Source organism: Cololabis saira, chromosome 8 (assembly GCF_033807715.1).
Source record: "Cololabis saira isolate AMF1-May2022 chromosome 8, fColSai1.1, whole genome shotgun sequence".
NCBI classification, from domain to species: Eukaryota; Metazoa; Chordata; class Actinopteri; order Beloniformes; family Belonidae; genus Cololabis; species Cololabis saira.
Genome location: NC_084594.1, coordinates 4,664,669 through 4,690,740, shown reverse-complemented (window position 1 = coordinate 4,690,740; position 26,072 = coordinate 4,664,669). Strand labels below are relative to the sequence as shown.

General features: G+C 44.9%; 1 protein-coding gene and 1 long non-coding RNA gene across 2 annotated transcripts; both read right to left on the bottom strand.

Moving 5' to 3' along the window:
* Positions 1-1,024: 1,024 nt before the first annotated feature.
* LOC133449088 (NLR family CARD domain-containing protein 3-like) lies at positions 1,025-15,427 on the bottom strand. The gene is made up of 9 exons (XM_061728219.1): positions 15,396-15,427; positions 12,897-12,975; positions 12,527-12,734; positions 9,592-11,450; positions 9,168-9,175; positions 2,434-2,607; positions 2,220-2,330; positions 1,954-1,979; positions 1,025-1,596 (listed from the first exon to the last, which is right to left on the bottom strand). The coding sequence occupies exons 1-9, from the start codon at positions 15,425-15,427 to the stop codon at positions 1,025-1,027; spliced, it is 3,069 nt and encodes a 1,022-aa protein (XP_061584203.1).
* A 1,912-nt stretch (positions 15,428-17,339) lies between these two features.
* On the bottom strand, positions 17,340-18,137 carry LOC133449234 (uncharacterized). The gene is made up of 4 exons (XR_009783014.1): positions 18,014-18,137; positions 17,773-17,928; positions 17,571-17,666; positions 17,340-17,465 (listed from the first exon to the last, which is right to left on the bottom strand). It is a non-coding gene; the product is annotated as an uncharacterized LOC133449234 (long non-coding RNA).
* Between the last annotated feature and the right edge of the window lie 7,935 nt (positions 18,138-26,072).

The following is a 26,072-nucleotide window of genomic DNA, read 5'->3' as shown; positions in this document are numbered from 1 at the left end:
ATTTATGATTTCACCACTTCCCATATTTTTGGTTCTAGTTTATTGATTTGTTTTGGCAGTTTGGCCACTGAATGGCAGTATGGCCACTGAGTGACAGCTTGGCCACATCCATGGTAATTGTGGGTGTGGTGCCAGTTAACAAAGGGAAGTGGAAACATTTTGTGAGACAATGGAGTCTGAGCCTTAGTTGGAAAGCAAACACAGTTTTTTAACCACAACTCACCGTAGAATCTCACCATAGCATTTTCATACATTTTCTTTCTTTCACATAAACAAGAACATACACTTTGTGCTGGCTTAAGAAGTTTTTTAGGATATTTTTTTAGTTAATTTTTACACAATGACTGGCTGCAATGTGACCGGATCTGGATCTACAACCAAGGTGCGTTAAAACCACTCTTCTAAGGCTGGGGCTGTGGCTATATTGGACAAAATAGCCAGAACAATCATCATCATCATCATCACTACCTTCATCATCATCATCACCATCACTACCTTCATCATCATCATCACTACCTTCATCATCATCACTACCTTCATCATCATCATCACCATCACTACCTTCATCATCATCATCATCATCACTACCTTCATCATCATCATCATCATCATCATCATCATCACTACCTTCATCATCATCACCATCATCATCACTACCTTCATCATCACTACCTTCATCATCATCATCATCACTACCTTCATCATCATCATCATCATCATCATCATCACTACCTTCATCATCATCATCATCATCACTACCTTCATCATCATCATCACTACCTTCATCATCATCATCATCATCATCATCATCATCATCATCATCATCATCACTACCTTCATCATCATCATCACCATCATCATCACTACCTTCATCATCATCATCATCATCATCATCATCATCATCACCATCATCATCATCACTATCATCATCATCATCATCATCATGGAGACACTGAGGAACCAGAACCAGAGTCCAAGTCCAGGATCCAGCAGAGACAGTTTCTCTGAAAGGAGACTCTGAAGACTAAACTGGACACAGAGACACTGAGGAACCAGACCTGGACCTAGACAAGGACCCAGACCAGGACCAGAGTCCAAATCCAGCACAGAGAGGTCCAGTGAAGGTGGTGTTGAAGGTGTGGAGGTGGATCAGTCTGTCAGAGACGACTCCATAGAAGGAAAGAGTTCCAGCAGGAACGTCCACGTAAACTGCTGCTCTGCCAGAGTCTGAAGGTGGAGATAGGGAGATGGTGGTGAATGTTTCTCTGTTATTGTGAGAGACACAGTACTGACCACCTGGAAAAAATTCCAGACTCCAGGAATGATCGTTTCCTCCAAACCTACAGTCACCAGTGTTTCCTCTCCTGCTGATTCTTCTGTAACTCACTGATACAGAAATGTTTCCGCTCCACTGGACCTCCCAGTAACAGCGACCCGTCAGAACTTCTCTACACAGCAGCTGACCATAACCATCAAACCTGTCTGGATGATCAGGATATGACTGATCCTCCTCCACACGTGTCATCTTCCTGTTGTTGTCAGACAGTTTGATCTTGTTGTGGACTGTGTTTGTGTCGATGGTGAGGTGACAGGAATCTGATCGAGAACAAAGAAGCAGCTGCAATTATTATTGATCAGTTATTGATCACTGATGGACTCATGAACGAGTGAAAATGGTTGAATAGAAACACACTTACACTTCCTCAGACCTGGTTTCAGCCATCGTTGTCCAGCAGGCTCCATCCTGGAAGGAGGAGAAGGGTCAGACCAGCTCAGTCTCTCTCAGAGGAAGCAGAGATGTCAGAGCCCCCCCCCCCCCCCCCCCCCCCCCCCATCACCTGTTGGACACTCCCGTATCCACTACACCCCCTCCCCCCCATCACCTGTTGGACACTCCCGTATCCACTACACCCCCTCCCCCCATCACCTGTTGGACACTCCCGTATCCGCTACATCCCCCCACAGCCCTGAGCAACCACCTGAGGTGGAGGAAAACCCCCACACCTGCTCCACCATGACCACCAGCATACAACCCCCCACCAGCAGTGTGTCCTACCTGAGAGTGTCCAGCCTGAGAGTGTCCTACCTGAGTGTGTCCTACCTGAGTGTGTCCTACCTGAGAGTCTCCTACCTGAGTGTCCTACCTGAGAGTGTCCTACCTTAGTGTGTCCAGTCTCCAGCGGGGATTCTCCAGTCTAAAAAGAAGCATCCCTGCTGACTCTTCTGGATGGTTGTAGCTCAGGTCCAGCTCTCTCAGGTGGGAGGGGTTGGAGGTCAGAGCTGAGACCAGAGAAGCACAGCCTTCCTCTGAGATCAGACAGCCTGACAGCCTGCAGACACACAACAGAGGTCTGCTGCATGTCCCCTGCTCAAGTGTCCTGCTGCAGACATGTTTAGCAGCTGGACCTGGAAAAGACTTGAATGAATCCTGACCTGAGAAACTCCAGGTGACAGTGTGGACTCTCCAGTCCAGGACACAGCTGCTCCAGTCCAGAATCCTGCAGGTCGTTGTTGCTCAGGTCCAGTTCTGTCAGACTGGAGGACTGAGAGCTGAGAACTGAGGACAGAAGTGGACAGATGTCCTCTGAGAGGTGACAGCCACTCAGTCTGCAGACGGAAGAAAAGAACAACAACCAGGTGTTAAATGATGTTAAGATGTTAAATATGAGGGTCCTACGATAGAACCTTGGGGAACCCCACATTTAATTTTTGTTGATTCTGATGTAACATGTTTCATGTTGACACAAAGTAGTCCCTGTCCTTTAAGTGAGACTCAAACCAGTCAAGTATTGGTCCACAAAGTCTGACCCAGTTCTCCAGTGACTCTAGTAAAATACTATAACAACGGTAGCAGATGCTGCGCTGAGGTCCAATAGTACCGTCACTGTAGTTCTTCTACAGTCTGCATTTATATGGATGTCATTGAACACCTTGACAAGGACGGTCTCAGTACTGTGGTGAACAGGAAAACCTGACTGGAAGACGTCGGCTCATCCTGGTCGAAAAAAGGAAATGTTCACCTGGGCGGACGGATATGCGGACACACAGCGGTACAGTCGGAGGTTCCCACCTCCAAGGTGTGAGGATGTGGGATGAAGAACCCCTGGTTCCTCCTCCAGCGTCTCTGGATGATTCTCCACGTTCTGCTTTTGACCAGAGGATAAAAAACTGACGGCCACATTGATGCAGCTTCTGACAGATACCAAGACCCCATGACGCTGCAGGGCGTTCTGCATCACTTCCTGTTACGGTCTGTGTGTCGTAGCGCGTCTCTCCTGTCTGCATCACAGAATAGCGCTCCATTTCTGGGTTTGGCCACATGTTTACCGCAGTGAACTGGGGCTACCCACCTGGCCACTAAAACACTAAGTTAGTGTGGTACCGCTGTGTAACTCTACCAAAACAATGTGGGACTCCAGAGTTTTCTCTGTATCTCAAATCTGACCGGTGATATGTTTGACAGCATGTCGTCCTTCACCGCTGGCTGTCCAGGTGGAGACCAAGTGCCGACCATCTCACTTCTGGGTCGGGTCTCATGAGGAACTCTGACTCGCTGCAGTTCCTCCCGCTAGAGGCTGCAAAAACCAGCTCATGGTTGATTTCACGTCCACGACAACTCGGACGATGAATGTGTTTGTACCATGTCAGGAGAGTTTGTAGAAAACATTACATCTATTTGTAACATGACTGATGGACAATCGGCTCAGCTGATGGTCATCCAGCACCACTCCCTCATCCCTCATCGTCATGGTAACAGTTATCTGTGGGTTGTAGTGACCCGGCGTCGCTAAACGCAGTAATCCTAGATTTCTCCAGGGAATTTTTTTTTTTTTTTTTTTTTATTTAACCTTTATTTCACCAGGAAACAAAAACTCGTTGAGATTAAAAATCTCTTTTACAAGAGGGTCCTGGCCAAGACAGGCAGCAACACAGTAACATGACATATGACACGACACATAACAAAACACAAAACACTGTAGACATTACTCATAGCATTTGCAGGCAGAATTGGACATTTCAAGATCTTTCAGGAGCGATTTAAAAGCATTAAGTGAGACCAGCTCTCTGACATTCAAGGTGTTTTGCAGCTGGTTCCAGGAGGAAGGCGCAGCATACCTGAAGGCCTTCTTTCCCAGCTCAGTATGCACTCTAGGGACAGATAGTAGTAGACGCTCCTGGGAGCGTAGATGGTAGCCTCCTGATTCTTTACGGTCAATGTATGACTGTAAATATATTGGAATCAGACCAAGTATAGCCTTGTAGACGAAAATGTACCAGTGGTTGAGCCTGCGAGTGGACAAGGCCGACCAACCCACCCGGGCATACAATGTACAATGGTGAGTGAGAGCTCTCATATTCGTAATAAATCTCAATGCACCATGATAAACAGTGTCAAGCGAATGGAGGCATTGAGAAGATGCATGCATATACAGAATGTCACCGTAATCCAGCACAGACATAAAAGTGGCTGCAACCAACCTCTTCCTAGCCTCAAAAGAAAAACATGCCCTGTTTCTGAAAAAAAAACCCAGTTTCAACTTAAGTTTTCTAACAAGTTGATGAATTTGTGGCTTAAAACAGAGAGAGTCATCGATCAGAATTCCCAGATACTTGTATTGGGACACAGTCTCAATCTCAAAGCCCTGGGACGAGGTGATACGGGGGATATTCACAGGCTTAGACCTTTTGTTTGAAAACATCATAAGCTTAGTCTTATCAATATTCAAGACAAGTTTAAGGTCACCAAGGGTGCGTTGCACAACATTAAAAGCCTCTTGTAAATAACAGAGAGCCTGGGTAGGGGTAGGGGCGGAGCAGTACAGAACTGTATCGTCTGCGTACAAATGAAACCTAGCGTGGGGAACATTTTGACTGAGACCGTTGATATAAATAATAAATAGTAAAGGTCCCAGAATCGATCCCTGAGGCACACCCTTGGATACATCAAGTGGGCTAGACAGGATGCCTTCTGCCTGTACACACTGAGATCTGCCAGATAGGTAATTCTCAAACCAGCAGACAGCCTTTCCTGATAGTCCTACACTGGTGAGTCTTTGCAATAATAATGTGTGGTCCACTGTATCAAAGGCTTTGGATAGGTCAATAAAAAGGGCTGCACAGTACTGCTTGTTGTCTAAAAATTCAATAAAATCATTTACTACCTTTACAGCCGCTGTCACTGTACTATGCTTTTTTCGAAACCCTGATTGGAAATCAGATAGGATGTCACTTGAAGACAAGAACTCCTTGAGCTGTTCACTTACAAGAGATTCTAAAACCTTTACCAGGGTGGACAACTTAGAAATCGGCCTGTAGTTATTTAAAACAGTAGGGTCTCCGCCTTTTAACAGGGGAAGAACAAAAGCAGATTTCCATATGTGGGGGATTTCACCCGTATCCAACGAGAGATTAAATAGTTGAGTCAAAGGAGGAGCAATACAGTCTGCCGCTAGCTTTAAAAAGTAAGGTTCCATTTTATCAGGGCCGGCTGATTTGCTAGTATCTAAAAGTTTGAGGGCTTTGCACACCTCTGGGGTTGTAAATGGGCTAAAAGAAAAGGCTTGATCCACTGCGACATGACCATCAGAGGTATCAGGGGAGGCTCCACAGTCTCTGTTAAGAGACTCAAACAGGTTGCCAGAGGCAATGAAGTGCTCATTAAAGCTGGCAAGCATTTCTTCCTTGCCCACAATTTTCTGTAACCCCTTCATAATGCAAGGCGGGAGCTCTATGCACTTATTGTCACTGGTAAGGGACTTGATGGTCTTCCAGAATTTCAGTGGGTTATTCAAGTTGTTTGTTGTTTTTGCGAGAAAATGACTTGCCTTTGCATTTCTGACTGCAACTGTGAAGGCATTTCGTAGGCGCCTGAAAAGCAGCCAGTCTGACTCAAGACCAGATTTCCTGGCTCTATTCCAGGCAACATTGCGCTCATGGAGGGAGCTGGCTAACTCTGGGGAGAACCATGCATTATTTCTCCCCTTGACTCTATACTTCCTGAGAGGTGCATGTTTGTCCACAATTTTATTAAAACCATCAGAAAAGAAAACCCAGGCATTTTCAACATCAGGAATGAAGTTGATTCGCTCCCAGTCAACGTTAGACAGGTCTTGGAGAAACGCCTGCTCATTGAAATGTTTAACATTACGCTTTATAATAATACGTGGCTTGGATTTAGGGACTTTGGTATTTCTGATCGTGGCAACAACACAGTGATCACTGATGTCGTTTGCAAAAACAGAAGCAGTTGTGTATTTATGGGGTGCATTGACTAGGATCAAATCGATCAGGGATGATTTGTCAGGGCATTTCAGATTAGGTCTAGTGGGGCTGTCGACAATCTGAAAGAGATTCATTGAATCACAGCAGGCTTTAAAATCGTCAGATACTGGGTGTAGCCAGTTCCAGTTGAGATCACTAATCATAACAATTTCCTTAAAATCCAGATCTGATATGAGCTGCATTAAAGAGGGCAGGGCATTACTGACAGCTGAAGGTGTCCTATAGCAACCAACAACTGTGATATGGAGAGATTTGGATACCTCAAGATCAAGAGCTAAAAATTCAAATTGCTTGCTCACTGACGTGGTAAGAAGCACATTCACATGGAACTGCTTTCGCACAAAGATTGCTACACCCCCACCCCTTTTGGGTCGATCCGCTCTGAAAACATTGTATCCCTCAATGCAAATATCAGAGTTACTAACAGATTTACTGAGCCAAGTTTCAGAAATAACGATTACGTCAGCAGCAGTTGATTGGGCCCAAATACGGATCATATCCATTTTAGCTAATAAACTACGTACATTCAAGTGAATAAAACCAAGACCAGTTCTCGATTTAAAATCAGCAGGGGTGTTAAAATCAGTAACAAGATTAGGGCCTGGATTGGGTTTCACATTTCCTGAAATCAACAAAATTAAAAGAATAAGACATCTCTGCTTATGTGGTGTAAGCCTAGAGGGGGATTCTCTCTTGGAGGACCTATTCAGCTCTGATACAAAGTCACAAAGACCATCTAGCGAAATGGTAAAGTTGTCTTGTAGGGTCATGATACAGTCTGTTCAAATCCACATAGTCAGAAGAAAAAAACAAAGGTAGCAGGTTGTTGCCCTGTAGGCACACATAGGCACGTGTTACCTGGCAAACATCAGGACCCTGAATGGAGAGTTGACCTAGTGTCGAGGAGTTATCGATCGCGTGAAGGCCATGCGGAGTTCCATTTATGCTGCATTGATTAACCAGGGAGAGCAGTACAGGAAGAAGTAATAGCAACATCGTCCTTCCAGCCAGGTGTAGGTTAGCCGATGCAGGGGTGGATGAGACCGGCAGCCAGGTGGAAACTAGCCGATGCAGGGCTGGAGGCGGCCAGCAGCCAGGCTAGCTGATGCAGGGGTGGTGGAAGCCAGCAGCCAAGCTAGCCGAAGCAGGGGTGGTGGAAGCCAGCAGCCAGGCTAGCCGATGCAAGGGTGGTGGAAGCCAGCAGCCAGGCTAGCCGATGCAAGGGTGGTGGAAGCCAGCAGCCAAGCTAGCCGAAGCAGGGGTGGTGGAAGCCAGCAGCCAAGCTAGCCGAAGCAGGGATGGTGGAAGCCAGCAGCCAAGCTAGCCGAAGCAGGGATGGTTGAAGCCAGCAGCCAAGCTAGCTGAAGCAGGGATGGTGGAAGCCAGCAGCCAAGCTAGCCGAAGCAGGGATGGTGGAAGCCAGCAGCCAAGCTAGCCGAAGCAGGGATGGTGGAAGCCAGCAGCCAAGCTAGCCGAAGCAGGGGTGGTGGAAGCCAGCAGCCAAGCTAGCCGAAGCAGGGATGGTGGAAGCCAGCAGCCAAGCTAGCCGAAGCAGGGATGGTGGAAGCCAGCAGCCAAGCTAGCCGAAGCAGGGATGGTGGAAGCCAGCAGCCAAGCTAGCCGAAGCAGGGATGGTGGAAGCCAGCAGCCAAGCTAGCCGAAGCAGGGATGGTTGAAGCCAGCAGCCAAGCTAGCCGAAGCAGGGATGGTGGAAGCCAGCAGCCAGGCTAGCTGATGCAGGGCTAGAGGGGGCAGATAGCCTGATGGATGCCAGCTACTATAGAGCTAGAGAGTTCAAGAGAGGAGGCAGGCTCCAAACAGTCCAGCATCAAACTAGGCCTCAAACAATTCTAAGGCAGACTGATACTAAAATGTCATGAAATAAATGTCACAGAGATCTCAGAGTGAGAAAATCTTGAAGATCTTGCAAAACATCCAAAATTCAGACCCAGTATGAATAAAATATCTCACATGAAGTGACTTAAAACATTACAATTCCACAGACTTGACAAACAAAGGGTTGACATAGCTGCCATCTTGGAGCACATATTCTGTGGAATTCTGTGGAATCAACATGTGGAAGGAGATATTCTGCTGGAATCCTGAATCCTGCTGCTGCACAGCTGGATGATGTTGTTGACAAAACTACAGCTTCAGTGTCAACAACGTTGGACGGTGTAATCCCTCAGGAACAGAAGGTCAAAGGTCAGAGCAAGTCGGCCCAGTGGTTTAATTCACAACTGCAGGTTTTAAAGCAGACATCCAGAAAGACGGAGAGAAAGTGTCGTTCCCATAACTTAATCAAGATTACATTAATCAAGAATCAATAATATGGTACTGATTAGACCACACTGCGGTTTAAACCTTTGATTTCTGTGTGGAATGTTAAGGTGAGTTTGTAGTGAAGTGGGTTCTACCAGTAAAACTGGACTGAAGTGAATTATCTGCTGCAAACTGAGGTGACCGAGCTTTTGCGGTGGCCGGCCCTAAGCTGTGGAATAGTTTGCCACTAAATGTTAGATCTGCCCAGACCCTAGTGGTTTTTAAGTCTTCTTTGAAAACGTATTTATTTTCTTTGGCTTTTAGTGTGTGACAAATTAGTTCCCCCACATCTGTGAGAAGTGATTGTACACTTTATGTGTCTGTTCTTTGTCGTCTATTCTCTATTTTTTATTACTATTTTATTGATCATTTTAGTATTTTAGTGATTTTATTGTTTCTACACTGGGTACTGTGTTTTTCTTTTGGTATTGTTTTATTTTCTTGTATGCTGTACAGCACTTTGGTCGACCTCGGTCGTTTTTAAATGTGCTTTATAAATAAAATTGACATTGACATTGACATTGCAAGGAAGTCAGCAGGAAAAGATTTGAATGAATCCTGACCTGAGAGACTCCAGATGACAGTGTGGACTCTCCAGTCCAGGACACAGCTGCTCCAGTCCAGAACCCTGCAGGTGATTGTTGCTCAGGTCCAGTTCTGTCAGAGTGGAGGACTGAGAGCTGAGAACTGAGGACAGAAGTGGACAGATGTGCCCTGAGAGGTGACAGCCACTCAGTCTGCAGATGGAAGAAAAGAACAAAAAACAGGTTATTTCACTGTTGTGTTTCCTTGTCAGAGTTCATGCTTGTGTGTGTGATTTTAGGTCCAATGTGTCATTAAAGTCTCTGGAAATGAAAGAACCAGTGTAAACTCACTCATGTGAGGTTGTGCTGAAAAAAGACCCAAACAAGTGAAGAAAACATGAAATCTGGAGGTAAAACCGTAGTCAGAAACTAGAGGTCCAACATGCGTCTGTACTTACAGAACTTTCTTGGAGGCTTTGACCACCGGCAGCAGCCTCCGTAGAGCCTTCTCTGAAGCTGAGAACTTCTTCAGGTCAAACACCTCCAGATCTTCTCCTGATGACAGTAAGATGAAGACCAGAGCCGACCACTGAGCAGGAGACAGTTTATCTGTGGAGAGAAGTCCTGACCTCAGGGACCGTTGGACCTGCTCCACCAGAGAACCATCGTTCAGTTCATTCAGACAGTGGAACAGGTTGATGCTTCTCTCTGCAGACAGATCCCCACTGATCTTCTTCTTGATGTATTTGATAGTTTCCTGATTGTTCTGTGAACTTCTTTGGTTTGATGTCCTCAGACCTCGTAGGAGGTTCTGATTGGTCTCCAGTGAAAGACCCAGGAGGAAGCGCAGGAACAAGTCCAGATGTCCGTTTGGACTCTGTAAGGTCGTGTCCACAGCTGTCTGATAGAAGCGAGTCTCTTCATCTTCATCTTCATCTTCATCATCATCATATTCTTCATCTTCATAATTTTCAAATTCATCTTCATCTTCCTCCTGAACTACCCATGTTTCAGATGTGAGAGAGGTTGTCTGATCTTCCAGCAGGTTGACTCCAGACTTGATGAAGGTCCGATGGACATGAAGAGCAGCCAGAAACTCCTGAACACTCAGATGGACGAAGCAGAAGACCTGGTCCTGGTACAGGCTCCTCTCCTCTCTAAAGATCTGGGTGAACACTCCTGAGTACACTGAAGCCTCTCTGACATTGATGCCACACTCTTTCAGGTCTTTCTTATAGAAGATCAGGTTTCCTTTCTGCAGCTGCTCAAAAGCCAGTTTTCCCAGAGACTCCACCATCTTCCTGCTCTCTCGACTCCAGTGTGGATCCGTCTCAGATCCTCCATCATACTTGGCCTTCTTCACTTTGGCCTGGACCACCAGGAAGTGGATGTACATCTCAGTCAGGGTCTTGGGCAGCCTCCCTCCCTCTCTGGTTCCCAGGACGTTCTCCAGGACCGTAGCAGTGATCCAGCAGAAGACTGGGATGTGGCACATGATGTGGAGGCTTCGTGATGTCTTGATGTGGGAGATGATCCTGCTGGTCTGCTCCTCTTCTCTGAACCTCTTCCTGAAGTATTCCTCCTTCTGTGGGTCAGTGAACCCTCTGACCTCTGTCACCATGTCAACACAGTAAGGAGGGATCTTATTGGCTGCTGCGGGTCGTGTGGTGATCCAGAGACGAGCAGAAGGAAGCAGGTTCCCCCTGATGAGGTTTGTCAGCAGTACGTCCACTGAGGTGGACCTTCTGGGGTCACTGACGATTGTAGAGTTGTGGAAGTCCAGAGGAAGTCGACTCTCATCCAGACCGTCAAAGATGAACGCGACCTGGAAGTCTTCAAAGCTGCAGATTTCTCTGGTTTCAGAGAAGAATCCATGAACTAGTTCCACCAAGCTGAACTTCTCCTCTCTCAGCACATTCAGCTCTCTGAAGGTGAATGGAAGCAGGAACTGGATGTCCTGGTTGGTTCTGCCTTCAGCCCAGTCCAGAGTGAACTTCTGTGTTAAGACTGTTTTCCCGATGCCGGCCACTCCCTTCGTCATCACCGTTCTGATTGGTCCATCTCTTCCAGGTGGGAGTTTAAAGATGTCTTCCTGTCTGATGGCTGTTTCTGCTCCGTCTGGTTTCCTGGAAGCTGCTTCAATCTGTCTGACTTCATGTTCATCGTTGACCTCTCCAGTCCCTCCCTCTGTGATGTAGAGCTCCGTGTAGATCTGCTCCAGAAGGGTTTTCTTTCCTGCTTTAATGATCCCCTCAGACACATGCTGGTGCTTCTTCTGCAGCTGACCTTTGAGTTTGGATTGACAAACGGCAGTGACGGTCTCTAAATAAAGATGAAATAAGGAAAACCACATAGTGATTAAAACCAGTCCACAACAAGTTCTACTTCCTCTAAAGAATCAACATTCACGGGGCTCCGCACTCAGACTGTAACGTTGGGTGAGCAGGGCCGCAAGCTGGATGCGATTCTTGAACAGAATCGTAGGCTAGCAGGGGTCTTTGAGCTCTTTAACAAGATGGAGAACACCTTGGAGAAGCTGGGCACCCGGCTTGGCGGGGATTGATCACAAATTCGTCTGATCGGAGTTTATTGAGGAACCAGAAGACTAAAAGGCAGACGTAAAATTACTGAGCTGCCTGCAAATTGTTGATTTGATTTGGCCTTGATGGAGTGGCATGGCAGGCCTCTTCGTCACAAATCTCCCTGGAGGAATGTAAACATGACGCTCTGCACCCAACTCAACCCTCCCCCTCTCCCACAAACACCTGCGGATCTCCCTCCCAGAACTGTACCGCTGCCAGATAACATCAAGGACGTTTGGCTGCACTCTGGGCGAAGGTTCTCGGACTTACCCCTCTCCCCATATTCAACGCCTTCCTGGCACCCCCCTCTTATCAGTAGCCCCTCCTGACACAGTCTCCGGGTTGGAGCGCCAGCTGGCAATGGCCGCGGCCCTCACTTGGAGGACCTGTGCCGGGTCCCACCCCCCCCATCCCCCGACCTGCCCATATCGTATACCCATAAGCATGATGTTGTTTTGTTGTGTGTATGTTGCTTTTCTGTGCTGAGGTGTTTTTTTGCACCTTGACACTAGGTATTAATACACAGTGTGAAGATGCCTTTTTTTCCCTCCTCCATCCCAGTGTCACCCTTCCTCTAAAAATGGCGTCCGTATTAATGGTGCCATCGGTGTGAACCGGAGTCAAGTTCTCTCGTCTGATTTATGTCTGACCTGGCAATAAAGCTTTTTCTGATTTCTGATTCCTAACAGAAGATGAGCTGAGTTCCTCCACCTTCCAGTGGGTTTAATGTTGTGTCTGATCTGTGAATGTTGGTCATCTACTGAGACATTGGGTGTTGTTTATCCAGCAGCTCAGATGTTCAGAGAAAGGTCTTACTGCTCTGCAGGAGGTCAGCCAGCTTCTCCTGCTTCCTCCTCCTCAAGAACTTCACTGTGATCTTCACGAATGTCTCTCTGATGCTCTTCTGCTCTTCATCTTCATCCTCCTCCAGACTCACTGAGGATTCTGGGTAATCTGGACTCAGAACCTTCAGGATCTTCTTCAGCTCGTCCTTCACAAACATGACGATGTCGTCCTCCAGCAGCTGGAACAGAAGATCACATGAAGGACACAATCAGACTGAAACCATGGAGACAAACATCAGGTCCATGTTGGACAGACTGACAGTCCACTGGTCTCCAGAGACCAGCATGCAGATGGACTTCAGGACAACAGGTGGAGAAGCAGTTGTTGTTCATGTAAAGACCTGAAAGATGGAGTCCAGCTGGGTCTGATGCTGCTGGACAGACAGACCACTGGGGGACTCTGAGATCTGCTGGTCCACTCTGTGGAGGAATCATGAAGAACTAGGTCACATGATGTCTGAAGGTCCATGGAGTCATGTTTGGATGAGGACAGTCCACCAGAGGACTTCCTGTCATGTTGAAGGTTCTCTGGTCCTCCTGAGACGACTGAGAACGTCCACGTCTTACTCCCAGTACAAGCTCTCAATCTGGTGGTACAAGAAGTAGAGATGCACCGATCGATCGGCCCCTGATCGGGATCGGGCCGATAATGGCCCTATCGGTTTTGATTGGAGATCGGAAAATAATAGTTCAGAGCGGCCGATCTGATGACGTTTACAACAACAAACCCCCCGCCCGCCCGCGCGTGCGTTCCCACACCTCAGACCGAGCCGTCCTAAAGGGGCATCGGCCTCGCCGGTGCGGGAGTTTTACAATGTCTGAAAAGGACAACAAATTTGCAGTTTGCAAAGTGTGTCTAAAGGAGATACCATGAGGAGTAATGTTACAAAAAGAATTTCAACACAACAAAGCTGATAAGACATTTGAAGGTTTTTAACACGAGTATATTGAGTTTTCAAAGTTGGCTGCAGCAGAAAAAAGGGAGAGAAAAAAAAGGATCGCGCACCAACGGCACTAACTCAGCTGTAACACCTGTAGCAGAGACTTATAAACGACAGGAAGAAAAATAAAGAACTACATCGTAAGGTAATGAATTCATATGCTTTGCTCATCAGCCGCTTTCAGTTGTAGAAGACATCGGGTTTAAACACGTTTGCAGCTTGGATCCGCGGTGCGCGCTGCCGCGTCATAAATATCTCACTGATGAAATGTTTTACCAAAGTATAAACAGTCCAAATCCTCACGCAGGATGACAGTCGTGTCAGTCGCTTCAGGAGGGACCTGTGGAGTTCTAGTGTGAAGAGTTTTGCTTCACTCACAATAGTTTCCTCACAAGCGCCGGATGCTACCGCTAAAGCTTCACAAAGCTTAATAATTCATAATTAATTTTTATTTTAAGATTTAATTCCTCTTTCCACAGGAAAACTAAGGTTTATAGTTTACCACTTGTATCAACTTTTAGAGAGTGACATGTCTGCTGTACCACAGGAAAGCTGAAGCTACTAAACCACACTTACTCTTTGTAAGCCGAGTCTTACACCTAATACCCTCATTTTTATACCTAATAATACAATGTCAGTGTTGTGTACATGAGACAACAATATTGACGAATTTATGGATTTCACGCTGTGATCGGTGATCGGCAAAATCGGGATCGGCCGATACTGGTTTTCGAGATCGGTGATCGTGATCGGCCCTCAAAATCCTGATTGGCGCATCTCTAACAAGAAGGTCCAGCAAGTGTCCACAAAGACCAGCTTCTCAACAGATCAATGTTCACATGGTTCCAGGAACTATCTGTCCTGTTGCATCCAGCAACACCGTCCAGCTGAGAAGAACTTCCTCCCTAAATAATGTTGCAACCACAGCAGAAAGATGTCCCCTGCTGTACAAACTGCTGAACTACAGTCACTCAGAAGAGACTCCAACACCCCCTTTATAGTCTGCTGTGTTTCTGGAAACATCAACAACCATCTAACAATGGCAGCAAAACAGAGAAATGTTCACTTTAAACATGTTACGATGAAAACGTTTCAGTCTCAGTTACGTTTTTCAGAAACAACGTTTACAAACAACTCACTTCTCTGAAGGAAAACCAGGAGCATCTTTAAAAGTGATCATGAAATCCTTTGATGCATCACTCTTCAAGGACACACAGCTGGGTCCAGGTCCAGGTCCAGATTGTCTCCTGTAATAAAGGTGTTTGGTGACGTGAGGTCATGTTCTGGTCTCTGGAAAGATCCTAGACACAACTTGTATTGTAATAGATGCTTTATAGATAAAACTGAACTGAAAACTATCAAGACACATATTTCTAAAACTAAAATAATCATGTTAAAAAACCCAGGGTTTATGGTGTATACCACCGGTATTTCAGGCACTAGCACGGGAATTTATGTAAGGTAAACCAGCCGAAAACTAATCATTTTCCCGGTCCGGAAACTCCCGTATTGTACTGGGACCTCCTGCTGTGTTTGGAGGTGCCAGACCCAGCAGGGTGCCATGCTGGCAGAATTGTCACACAAAGGTGTGACATTCCAGACTTTCAGATGGGGGTGGGGGGTAACTTCACCCCCCCAATCCCCCAACCCCCCTAACCCCCCCAACCCTCACCCCCACCCCCCCAAGCACAGCAACCTCTACTGGAGCTAAACAAGATCACCATAGACAAACAGGTCACCTCTTACCCATAGGCTGGTTAAATTAAGATTGACGATTTTCAAAGCAAAGAGTTAAACACAGTTTAACACCCAGCAATGGTGGCATTTTAAGAGAGTTCTTGAAAAGCAAGACTTGAACAGTAAACAAAGCCGATCTTCAGACAAATGCGACAATCTCACCCATACCAGACTGAAGTTCCTTGATGCTCCATGTATGCAAACAATGCAAATTAGCATTTCATGACAATTATATTGACTGCATTTTCAAATTAAATCACAATTCAGTATAGGGCTGCAACTAACGACTATTTTAATAGTCGACTAGTCACCGACTATTGAAACGATTAGTCGACTAATCGGATAATTAGTAATTTTTTCTTAAATTTAGTATGTCGCTTTAATTATGTGGCAAATGATAATAAACACGAGAAAGATGGGTACTTCAATGAAAAATACAGGACTGTCTCAGAAAATTAGAATATTGTGATAAAGTCCTTTATTTTCTGCAATGCACAAATGTCATACATTCTGGATTCATTACAAATCAACTGAAATATTGCAAGCCTTTTATTATTTTAATATTGCTGATCATGGCTTACAGCTTAAGAAAACTCAAATATCCTATCTCAAAAAATTAAAATATTCTGGGAATCTTAAGCTGTAAACCATAATCAGCAATATTAAAATAATAAAAGGCTTGCAATATTTCAGTGGATTTGTAATGAATCCAGAATGTATGACATTTGTTGTTTTATTTGCATTACAGAAAATAAAGAAATAAAGAACACAATATTCTAATTTTCTGAGACAGTCCTGTAGATATTTTATTCAACTTTGTCCCTGTTCATACAAAAAGTTAATAAAATGTCCTATTTAAAACCAAGGACAGGCACAGTGATCAGTTAGACATAAATCCATGAATAAATAAACATCTATCCATTATTTTTCATTTTTTAAGGACAGGCAAATGTGTTATATAAAAAATAAAATAAAACGTCTCATATTTTTTCTGTATCAAGTGGGTGAAATCGGTTCTGGACGGCAGGACGTTTTCTGGGTTGTGTGTATCATTTTTTGAAACTCGTCACACAGACCCGACGTGCGTTCTCTTCAAATGCTCGTGCATTACCAACGTGCTCCCGTGATAAGCAAGGTCTGCTTTGCAAACCTTGCAAGTAATCTTTTATTTACCGTATCGTGGCTAAAAGGCTCCAAAACTTTAGAAGTTTTGTTACATGCAGCTGCTCTACAGGACGGGACGCCGTCATAATTGTTTACCCGCTGCCGCTCGGCAGAGACGCTATCGCGCATGCGCGATTCTCGGCAGAGATTGTATTGAAGTGAGATGCCTCACTCCGTTGGAAAAACACGTCTAGCGACTATTGTCGACAATGGAATTCATTGTCGACAATTTTGATTATCGATTTTTGTCGACAACGTCGACGAATCGTTGCAGCCCTAATTCAGTATAATCAAAATTCACTGGTTTTTAATACAGAGAGCAATAAAATAGGAACATTTTTTTTTCAATTTTTAAAACAGAGCATGCAATACAAAGTAAAATTCAAATAGTAACTGTCACAGCCTGGCTCTTACAGCCATGACAAGGAGGGAGACACACCATGATAAGGAATAACAAAATAAGTTTATTAATAAGAAACGACTTAACTTAAATATGTCCAACAAAAGATTACAAAACATTGGATGTGGATGTCAGTAAAGTAAGCATGAGGTGCATGTTGTGTGAGTGGAGAGTGTAGATGTGTGTTGTAGGATGCAAAACGAAACAACAGGATAAAAAAGGAAACTAAGGCTGCCACATCACCGACCAGGTGCCTGCAAGTGAAGGAAGAGAGAGAGTATGAATAACCGGCTTTGATTTATACACTGGTAGACACCGGGCCCAGGTGTCACCAGTTGGCACTGATTACCACACTGCTGTTATAGAGTAGAGCAATACTACGACACCTGTCAAGGGCTTTTCGGACGCATTCCTTCGCGTCCCTTCCTCCCACTCTGGCCAGACGATGCACCTGTTGGAATATGCATCATAAGTGCTCAGCAATACCTTTTCACTTCAACCCTATTGACTAGACACATTTTCAGATTTGCAAAACCCACCATGCGTTCAAAGTTACTGTTGTCAATGAGATGCACTTCCTCCTCGTCAAACTGCTTCAATTTCAGGATATCATCCTCAGCGAAAAGCTTCTCCAGGGGCGTTAGCTTCATCTTCTTCCTCGTTTGAAGCTTAAAAGAAAAAAGTAATTCAAACTCAAAACAACATACAATCATTGATTTTTTTAAATAAAGTATGATTAAAGGAACGTTTAATGTTTATTGAAGTGTACTCACTGAAACAGTCTCATCCTCCGATTCCTCGCTCTCCTCCCCTCTTGGCTCGTCAGTCTGCTTGCGTCCCTCCTTGCCGAAGACACCAGGCTCTGTCAGCTGCAGCAGGTAAGTGTAATCAGACAGTCGGAAACAAATAAGTAATACAGAACATGTGCAGGAAATCAGTATGTGTACAAATCTAAATTCATTCAATTGACATTACCTGTTCTGTTTCTGCAGGATCATGTGCAGCAAGGATTTTCTCATTGATCCGGTTCCACACTGTCTTATCTTCCTAAGCATCCTCTTCCTCTAGCGTATGCTTAGAGCGAGGGTCCATGGCAGTTGCTTCTCCAAGGAAGTTTCTCACCTGGTCTGTCTGAAAAATATGAACATGTAATTTAGATTTAATTAGAGTAATAAAAAATACATGATGAATTTGTCTCAGTGACATTGATTTTTACCTGATATCGCTTTAATAGATCAGTCCAGATTGTCTTCTTTAGACAGGAGACAAACAGTGAATCTCCATCTCGGACTGTGAAATGGTTCTTCAGCTTTTGCAAGATTGGTAGGACTTGGCCGCAGGTGGAGCTCTTTTCAGTTGAGGCACAAAGGGTTGATGTGTACAGGATCTCTGACGTTGTCAGTCCAGCTCAAATCTAGAATAGCTAAAATGCAAAAAACAGCCATGAAGGTAATCGGTAGGAAAGACTCTCCGTCACTACAGGCAACTTTCGAGAAAACGGTTGTCAGCCTGGCAAATAGAATACTGTCCGACCCTTCACATATTTTATATCCCGTGTATGAGCTGCTACCCTCGGCTAGGCGCTACAGAGCGAGCCGCTGCAGGTATAATCGTTATAAAATGTCCTTCCTACCTACTTCAATTGCCCTTTTGAACAAAAAATAGGGCCTTTTGTATGCTGTGTTGGGGGTTGTGCCTGTGGTCCCTCAGCTCCATGTTCCCCCACTGCCCAACCCCTACCTAATCCCCCTCCCTCCTCACTCTTACCCCCTCCCAACCCCTCACCCTTCCTACCGAGTGGGGGGACATGGAGTGGGGGGTGCATAGGGGCAGCCCCTAGTACTGTACTTTTTGTATCTGTGTGTTTTGCACTACTGTACTTTTGTACGATGATTTACTACTTGGATTTTGATTGTTGATCTTTTGATAGTACTCTTGTATGATGATTTATAACTGGGGTTTTTATTGTTGATCTTTTGATAGTACTTGAATTTTTACAATGATGAACTGTGAACTGCCGAAATGCTGTTGTTGATTGTTTGTCTCATGTTTTAAAAAGACGCTGTATGCACTTTGGCACCTTTGCCCAAAACTAATTTCCCCTCGGGGACAATAAAGTATATCTCATCTCATCTCATCTCATCTCATCTCCATGAGTTCAATAAATTCCTCTGCTTTTCTGTAGTCCTCATTTGTCAGTTTGGAGAGTCTGTTTTGGAAAAAAGGAAAACAAAATAATAATTAATTAATTAATTAATTAATCTTAATTCACACTACACTAGTTTGTTGATCAAATTATTCTCAATTTAATCATGAATCAAACAATATGTAATTAATATGTAACAAATAAAAATCAAACAATATGTAATTAATATGTAACAAATAAAAATCAAACAATATGTAATTAATATGTAACAACTTTAAAAACTGTAATAACTTTAATTTACAATTATAATATGATGTTTATTAGGAGGAATAATGTAATGCAATGCAGTGTATTGACAGAGTATCTTACTTGTTGCTGACCGTCGGGTCCGTCGGCTCCGTTTTCCCGGGTATTTTTAAATATGCCACAGTCCCTCACATATAATCCGTGGGTGATTAAATGTTTGGCCATATTTGACGTACTTCCCCCCTTGCACGAGATTTCTCGCTCACACTTCACACATGTCGCCAATCCGTCAGTTCTCTTACCATAATATAACCACACTTTAGACCGTTTTGATTTTCCACTGCTTCCCTCCATTTTGTTTGAATTTGTCTGAACAGTACACTGCGCAGCCGCGGATATGACGTAATACTCAGAGCGCGCGCGGGGGGCGGGGGGGGGAGAGAGAGAGAGAGAGAGAGAGAGAGAGAGAGAGAGAGAGAGAGAGAGAGAGAGAGAGAGAGAAAAAAAAAAACCTGCCAGGACTCGAAATGAAGATTCGAAATGCGCATTTTTAAACGAATCTCGAATTTTGGGATTTCGGTTCCGGTTCCAAAATTGGAACCATACTTTTTTTGTCTTGCTTTCATGCCAATAAGGCCCATCAAATTGAATTGAATTGCATGCCACTCCTGTACTATACTCTGTCTTGTTTAATTAATTGGATTCAGCCTGTGCAAATAAAAATAAAGACTGGTTTTGTGCCATACAATTGTTTCTAATTTGTCATTATTGAATGTTCCTGGGATCCACTTTAACTTTAGTTGAGATTCAGATTAAGATATTTTTGAAAATTAAAAAAGAACTAACTAAGCCCTACTTTACATTTACAGTATCAAAAATGCTTGCTTTGATTAGACAATGTAAATTTTAGTTTTATTGTGGCAAAAGAGAGAGTAAAGGGAGAGAGAAAGTGTGTGTGTGTGTGGGGTGGGGGGCTCCCCTCCCCTCTCCTTTTTAAACAAAGGCCTAAAGGTCCCCTGCTGTTCCTCTACCCGTGGCAAAAAAGTGGGGTCAGTAAACTCCCGATTACAGCTCAGAAATGGCCGTATTTCACAGTAAACTTCTTTCACCAGTAAATTCCCAATAACATCCACATACACCCAGCAAACACAAACATTACCGGTTAAATGCTATGTCAGCATATTCCCATAAACTCATCTTTTTGTGTTGTGTTGTAAGCCGAGTCTTACACCTAATCCCCTCATTTTTATACCTAATAATACAATGTCAGTGTCGTGTACATGAGACAACAATATTGACGAATTTATGGATTTCAGGCTGTGATCGGTGATCGGCAAAATCGGGATCGGCCGATACTGGTTTTCGAGATCGGTGATCGGCCCTCAAAATCCTGATCGGCGCATCTCTAACAAGAAGGTCCAGCAAGTGTCCACAAAGACCAGCTTCTCAACAGATCAATGTTCACATGGTTCCAGGAACTATCTGTCCTGTTGCATCCAGCAACACCGTCCACCTGAGAAGAACTTCCTCCCTAAATAATGTTGCAACCACAGCAGAAAGATTGCCCCCTGCTGTACAAACTGCTGAACTACAGTAATAATAATAATTAAAGCTGCAAGCAGCGATGAACGGGCCCTCGCACTCACGTCCACCGCCCCCCATAAGCATATCAGAAATGACACCACCCACGACTCTCTATGTCAAACCATTCAAAAGTTATAGCAGAAAAAAGGAACAACCAATCAGAAGAAGGGGCGGGGCTAATTCAGGCCAATGAAGGTCAAGGACTCCATACAGAGTCTGATGACACCACCCACGACTCTCTATGTCAAACCATTCAAAAGTTATGGCAGAAAATCGGGACAACCAATCAGAAGAAGGGGCGGGGCTAATTCAGGCCAATGAAGGTCAAGGACTCAATACCGAGTCCCATGACACCACCCACGACTCTTTATGTCAAACCATTCAAAAGTTATGGCAGAGAAAAGTATTCTAGGGGGCGCTGTTGAGCCGTTAGGCCACGCCCATTAATGCAAACCATGAAATATCAAATGTATCGCCAGGCCTGGCTTGCATGCATAATTTGGTGACTTTTGGAGAACTATCAAATATGGACCAATCAGATGAAGGGGACGAGCGCTTTTTCGTGTCTAGCGTCGCCACGGTAACACTTTTGAAAGAGAGAAGTAATGTGCGTCGTCACAGGACAGAGACGAACATTTTGATGTAAAAAAAACTAAATTGCTGACAAAAGTTTCGGCATATTGCCGGGCTTGAACTCCCAACCTCTGGCACCAAAGACCGCCATAATCTGGCTGAGCTAAGTCTCAGCTATTCCTTTCATTTGACCTACTGTCTTAGGACAGACCAACATAGCGATAAAATGTCTGGAACTTTTTTTTCCTAATTTTTTAAATATTTGTAAGTTATAAATATTAGTAAAACCCTACTATTTTAATTATTACTTTTTCTGTAACCGTTCTGCCAAGGTTGTAACCGGGCTGAGCCGGGAATATTTCTGAGGTCACCACATTACAGGGAACTGATTGGTCGGGGGGCGGGGCCGTCATCACCCTACTCGCCACTGATTGGTCGGGGGGCGGGGCCGTCATCATCATACTCGCCACTGATTGGTCGGGGGGCGGGGCCGTCATCACCCTACTCGCCACTGATTGGTCGGGGGGCGGGGCCGGCAGATGTTTGAATCAGGAAGCGGGACTCTCTATGTCAAACCATTCCAAAGTTATAGCAGAAAATAGGGACAACCAATCAGAAGAAGAGGCGGGGCTAATTCTGGCCAATGAAGGTCAAGGACTCCATAAAGAATCTGATGACACCACCCAGGACTCTCTATGTCAAACCATTCCAATGTTATAGCAGAAAATCGGGCCAACCAATCAGAAGAAGGGGCGGGGCTAATTAAGGCCAACGAAGCTTAAGGACTCATTACAGAGTCCCATGACACCACCCACAACTCTCTATGTCAAACCATTCAAAAGTTATGGCAGAGGAAAGTATTCTAGGGGGCGCTGTTGAACCGTTAGCCACGCCCATTAATTGAAAACCATGAAATATCAAATGTATCGCCAGGCCTGGCTTGCATGCAAAATTTGGTGACTTTTGGAGAACTATCAAATATGGACCAATCACATGAAGGGGGGGCGCGCCTTTTGGCGTCTAGCGTCGCCACGGTAACGCTTTTGAGAGAGAAAAGTAATGCGTGGTGTCGCAGGATGGAGACGCACATTTTGATGTATAACACACCTGGGTGCACGTTACGGTTCGGGCTGAATTAACTGCTGAAGGAATGGCATAAATTTCGCCAAAATGACACAATTTATTCAAAATGGCCGACGTCCTGTTCGGTTTCGGCCATGGCTCCAAGAGACTTTTCTTTAAGTTGTGCCATGATACAGGTGTGTAGCGATTTTCGTGCATGTACGTCAAACCGTATTGTGGGGCTTGAGGCACAAAGTTTTCCGGGGGGCGCTGTTGAGCCATTTTGCCACGCCCATTAATGCAAACCATGAAATATCAAATTTATCGCCAGGCCTGGCTTGCATGCCAAATTTGGTGCCTTTTGGGGAACTATCAAATATGGACCAATCAGATGAAGGGGGGGTGCGCTTGTTGGCGTCTAGCGTCGCCACGGTAACACTTTTGAAAGAGAAAAGTAATGCGTGTAGTCGCAGGATGGAGACGCACATTTTGATGTATAACACATCTGGGTTCACGATACGGTTCGGGCTGAATTAACTCTCGAAGGAATGGCATATATTGCTCCAAAATTACGCGATTAATTCAGAATGTTCAAAATGGCCGACTTCCTGTTCGGTTTAGGCCATGGCGCCAAGAGACTTTTCTTTAAGTTGTGACATGATACAGGTGTGTACCGATTTTCCTTCATGTACGTCACACCGTATTATGGGGCTTGAGGCACAAAGTTTTTTCTGTCGAACCAATCAGATGAAGGGTGGGCACGCTTTTTGGCGTCTAGCGTCGCCACGGTAACGCTTTTGAAAGAGAAAAGTAATGCGTGTTGTCGCAGGATGGAGACGCACATTTTGATGTATAACACACCTGGGTGCACGTTACGGTTCGGGCTGAATTAACTTTAGAAGGAATGGCATAAATTTCGCCAAAATGACACGACTAATTCAAAATGGCCGACTTCCTGTTCGGTTTCGGGCATGACCCCAAGAGACTTTTGTTTAAGTTGTCCCATGATACAGGTGTGTACCGATTTTCGTGCATGTACGTCAAACCGTATCGTGGGGCTTGAGGCACAAAGTTTTCAAGGGGGCGCTGTTGAGCCATTTTGCCACGCCCATTAATGCAAACCTTTAAATATCAAATTTTTCGCCAGGCCTGACTAGGGTGCAAAATTTGGTGACTTTTTGGGCATGTTAAGGGGGGCAAAAAGGCCTTCACTTTGTCAGGAAAATAATAATAATAATAATAATAATAATAATAAAAATTCCTGCAAATACAATAGGGCCTTCGCACTGAAGGTGCTCGGGCCCTAATAATAATAATAATAATAATTAAAGCTGCAAGCAGCGATGAACGGGCCCTCGCACTCACGTCCACCGCCCCCCATAAGCATATCAGAAATGACACCACCCACGACTCTCTATGTCAACCCATTCAAAAGTTATAGCAGAAAAAAGGAACAACCAATCAGAGGAAGGGGCGGGGCTAATTCAGGCCAATGAAGGTCAAGGACTCATTACAGAGTCCCATGACACCACCCACAACTTCCTATGTCAAACCATTCAAAAGTTATGGCAGAGAAAAGTATTCTAGGGGGCGCTGTTGAGCCGTTAGGCCACGCCCATTAATGCAAACCATTAAATATCAAATGTATCACCAGGCCTGGCTTGCATGCAAAATTTGGTGACTTTTGGAGAACTATCAAATATGGACCAATCAGATGAAGGGGACGAGCGCTTTTTCACGTCTAGCGTCGCCACGGTAACACTTTTGAAAGAGAAAAGTAATGTGCGTCGTCGCAGGAAAGAGACGCACATCTTGATGTAAAAAAAACACAAAATTTGCTTACAAAAATTTCAGCATCCTGCCAGGCTCGAACTCCCAACCACCGGCACCAAAGACCGCAACGATCTGGTTGAGCTATATCTCAGCTGATACCTCACTTTGACTTACTGGGTTAGGACAGACCAAGATAGCGATATAATGTCTGGAACTTTTTTTTCCTAATTTTTTAAATATTTGTAAGGTATAAATATTAGTAAAACACTACTATTTTATTATTACTTTTTCTGTAACCATTCTACCGAGGTTCTAATCGGGCTGAGCACGGGACTATTTCTAACGTCACCACATTACAACAGCTGATTGGTCGGGGGCGGGGCCGTCATCACCCTACTCGCCACTGATTGGTCGGGGGGCGGGGCCGTCATCACCCTACTCGCCACTGATTGGTCGGGGGGCGGGGCCGGCAGACGTTTGAATCAGGAAGCGGGAGTCAAACCATTAAAAAGTTATAGCAGAAAAAAGGGACAACCAATCAGAAGAAGGGGCGGGGCTAATTAAGGCCAACGAAGCTTAAGGAGTCATTACTGAGTCCCATGACACCATCCACAACTTCCTATGTCAAACCATTCAAAAGTTATGGCAGATAAAAGTATTCTAGGGGGCGCTGTTGAGCCGTTAGGCCACGCCCATTAATGCAAACCATGAAATATCAAATGTATCGCCAAGTCTGACTTGCATGCAAAATTTGATTACTTTTGGAGAACTATCAAATATGGACCAATCAGATGAAGGGGGGGCGCGCCTTTTGGCGTCTAGCGTCGCCACGGTAACACTTTTGAAAGAGAAAAGTAATGCGTGTAGTCCCAGGATGGAGACGCACATTTTGATGTATAACACACCTGGGTGCACATTACGGTTCGGGCCGTATTAATTGCCGAAGGAATGGCATAAATTGCGCCAAAATTACACAATTAATTCAAAATGGCCGACTTCCTGTTCGGTTTCGGCCATGGCTCCAAGAGACTTTTCTTGAAGTTGTGCCATGATACAGGTGTGTAGTGATTTTCGTGCATGTACGTCAAACCGTATCGTGGGGCTTGAGGCACAAAGTTTTCCGGGGGGCGCTGTTGAGCCATTTTGCCACGCCCATTAATGTAAACCATAAAATATCAAATTTACTGCCAGGCCTGGCTTGCATGCCAAATTTGGTGCCTTTTGGGGAACTATCAAATATGGACCAATCAGATGAAGGGGGGGTGTGCTTGTTGGCGTCTAGCGTCGCCACGGTAAAACTTTTGAAAGAGAAAAGTAATGCGTGTAGTCGCAGGATGGAGACGCACATTTTGATGTATAACACATCTGGGTGCACGATACGGTTCGGGCCGTATTAATTCTCGAAGGAATGGCATATATTGCTCCAAAATTACGCGATTAATTCAGAATGTTCAAAATGGCCGACTTCCTGTTCGGTTTCGGCCATGGCGCCAAGAGACTTTTCTTTAAGTTGCGACATGATACAGGTGTGTACCGATTTTCGTTCATGTACGTCAAAGCGTATTATGGGGCTTGAGGCGCAAAGTTTTTTCGGTCTGAACCAATCAGATGAAGGGTGGGCGCGCTTTTTGGCGTCTAGCGTCGCCACGGTAACGCTTTTGAGAGAGAAAAGTAATGCGTGGTGTCGGAGGATGGAGACGCACATTTTGATGTATAACACACCTGGGTGCTTGTTACGGTTCGGGCCGTATTAACTGCCGAAGGAATGGCATAAATTTCGCCAAAATGACACAATTAATTCAAAATGGCCGACATCCTGTTCGGTTTCGGGCATGACGCCAAGAGACTTTTCTTTAAGTTACGTCATGATACAGGCGTGTACCGATTTTCG

Excerpts from the sequence above, each read along its gene's own strand:
- LOC133449088 (XM_061728219.1), bottom strand. The coding sequence starts at position 15,427 with ATGGAGCATCAAGGAACTTCAGTCTGGTATGG. Across the intron at positions 12,735-12,896 it reads AGCTGGACTCCATCTTTCAG|CTGCTGGAGGACGACATCGT; the intron begins GTCTTTACATGA and ends CTTCTGTTCCAG. Across the intron at positions 2,331-2,433 it reads TGTCACCTGGAGTTTCTCAG|GCTGTCAGGCTGTCTGATCT; the intron begins GTCAGGATTCAT and ends GTGTGTCTGCAG.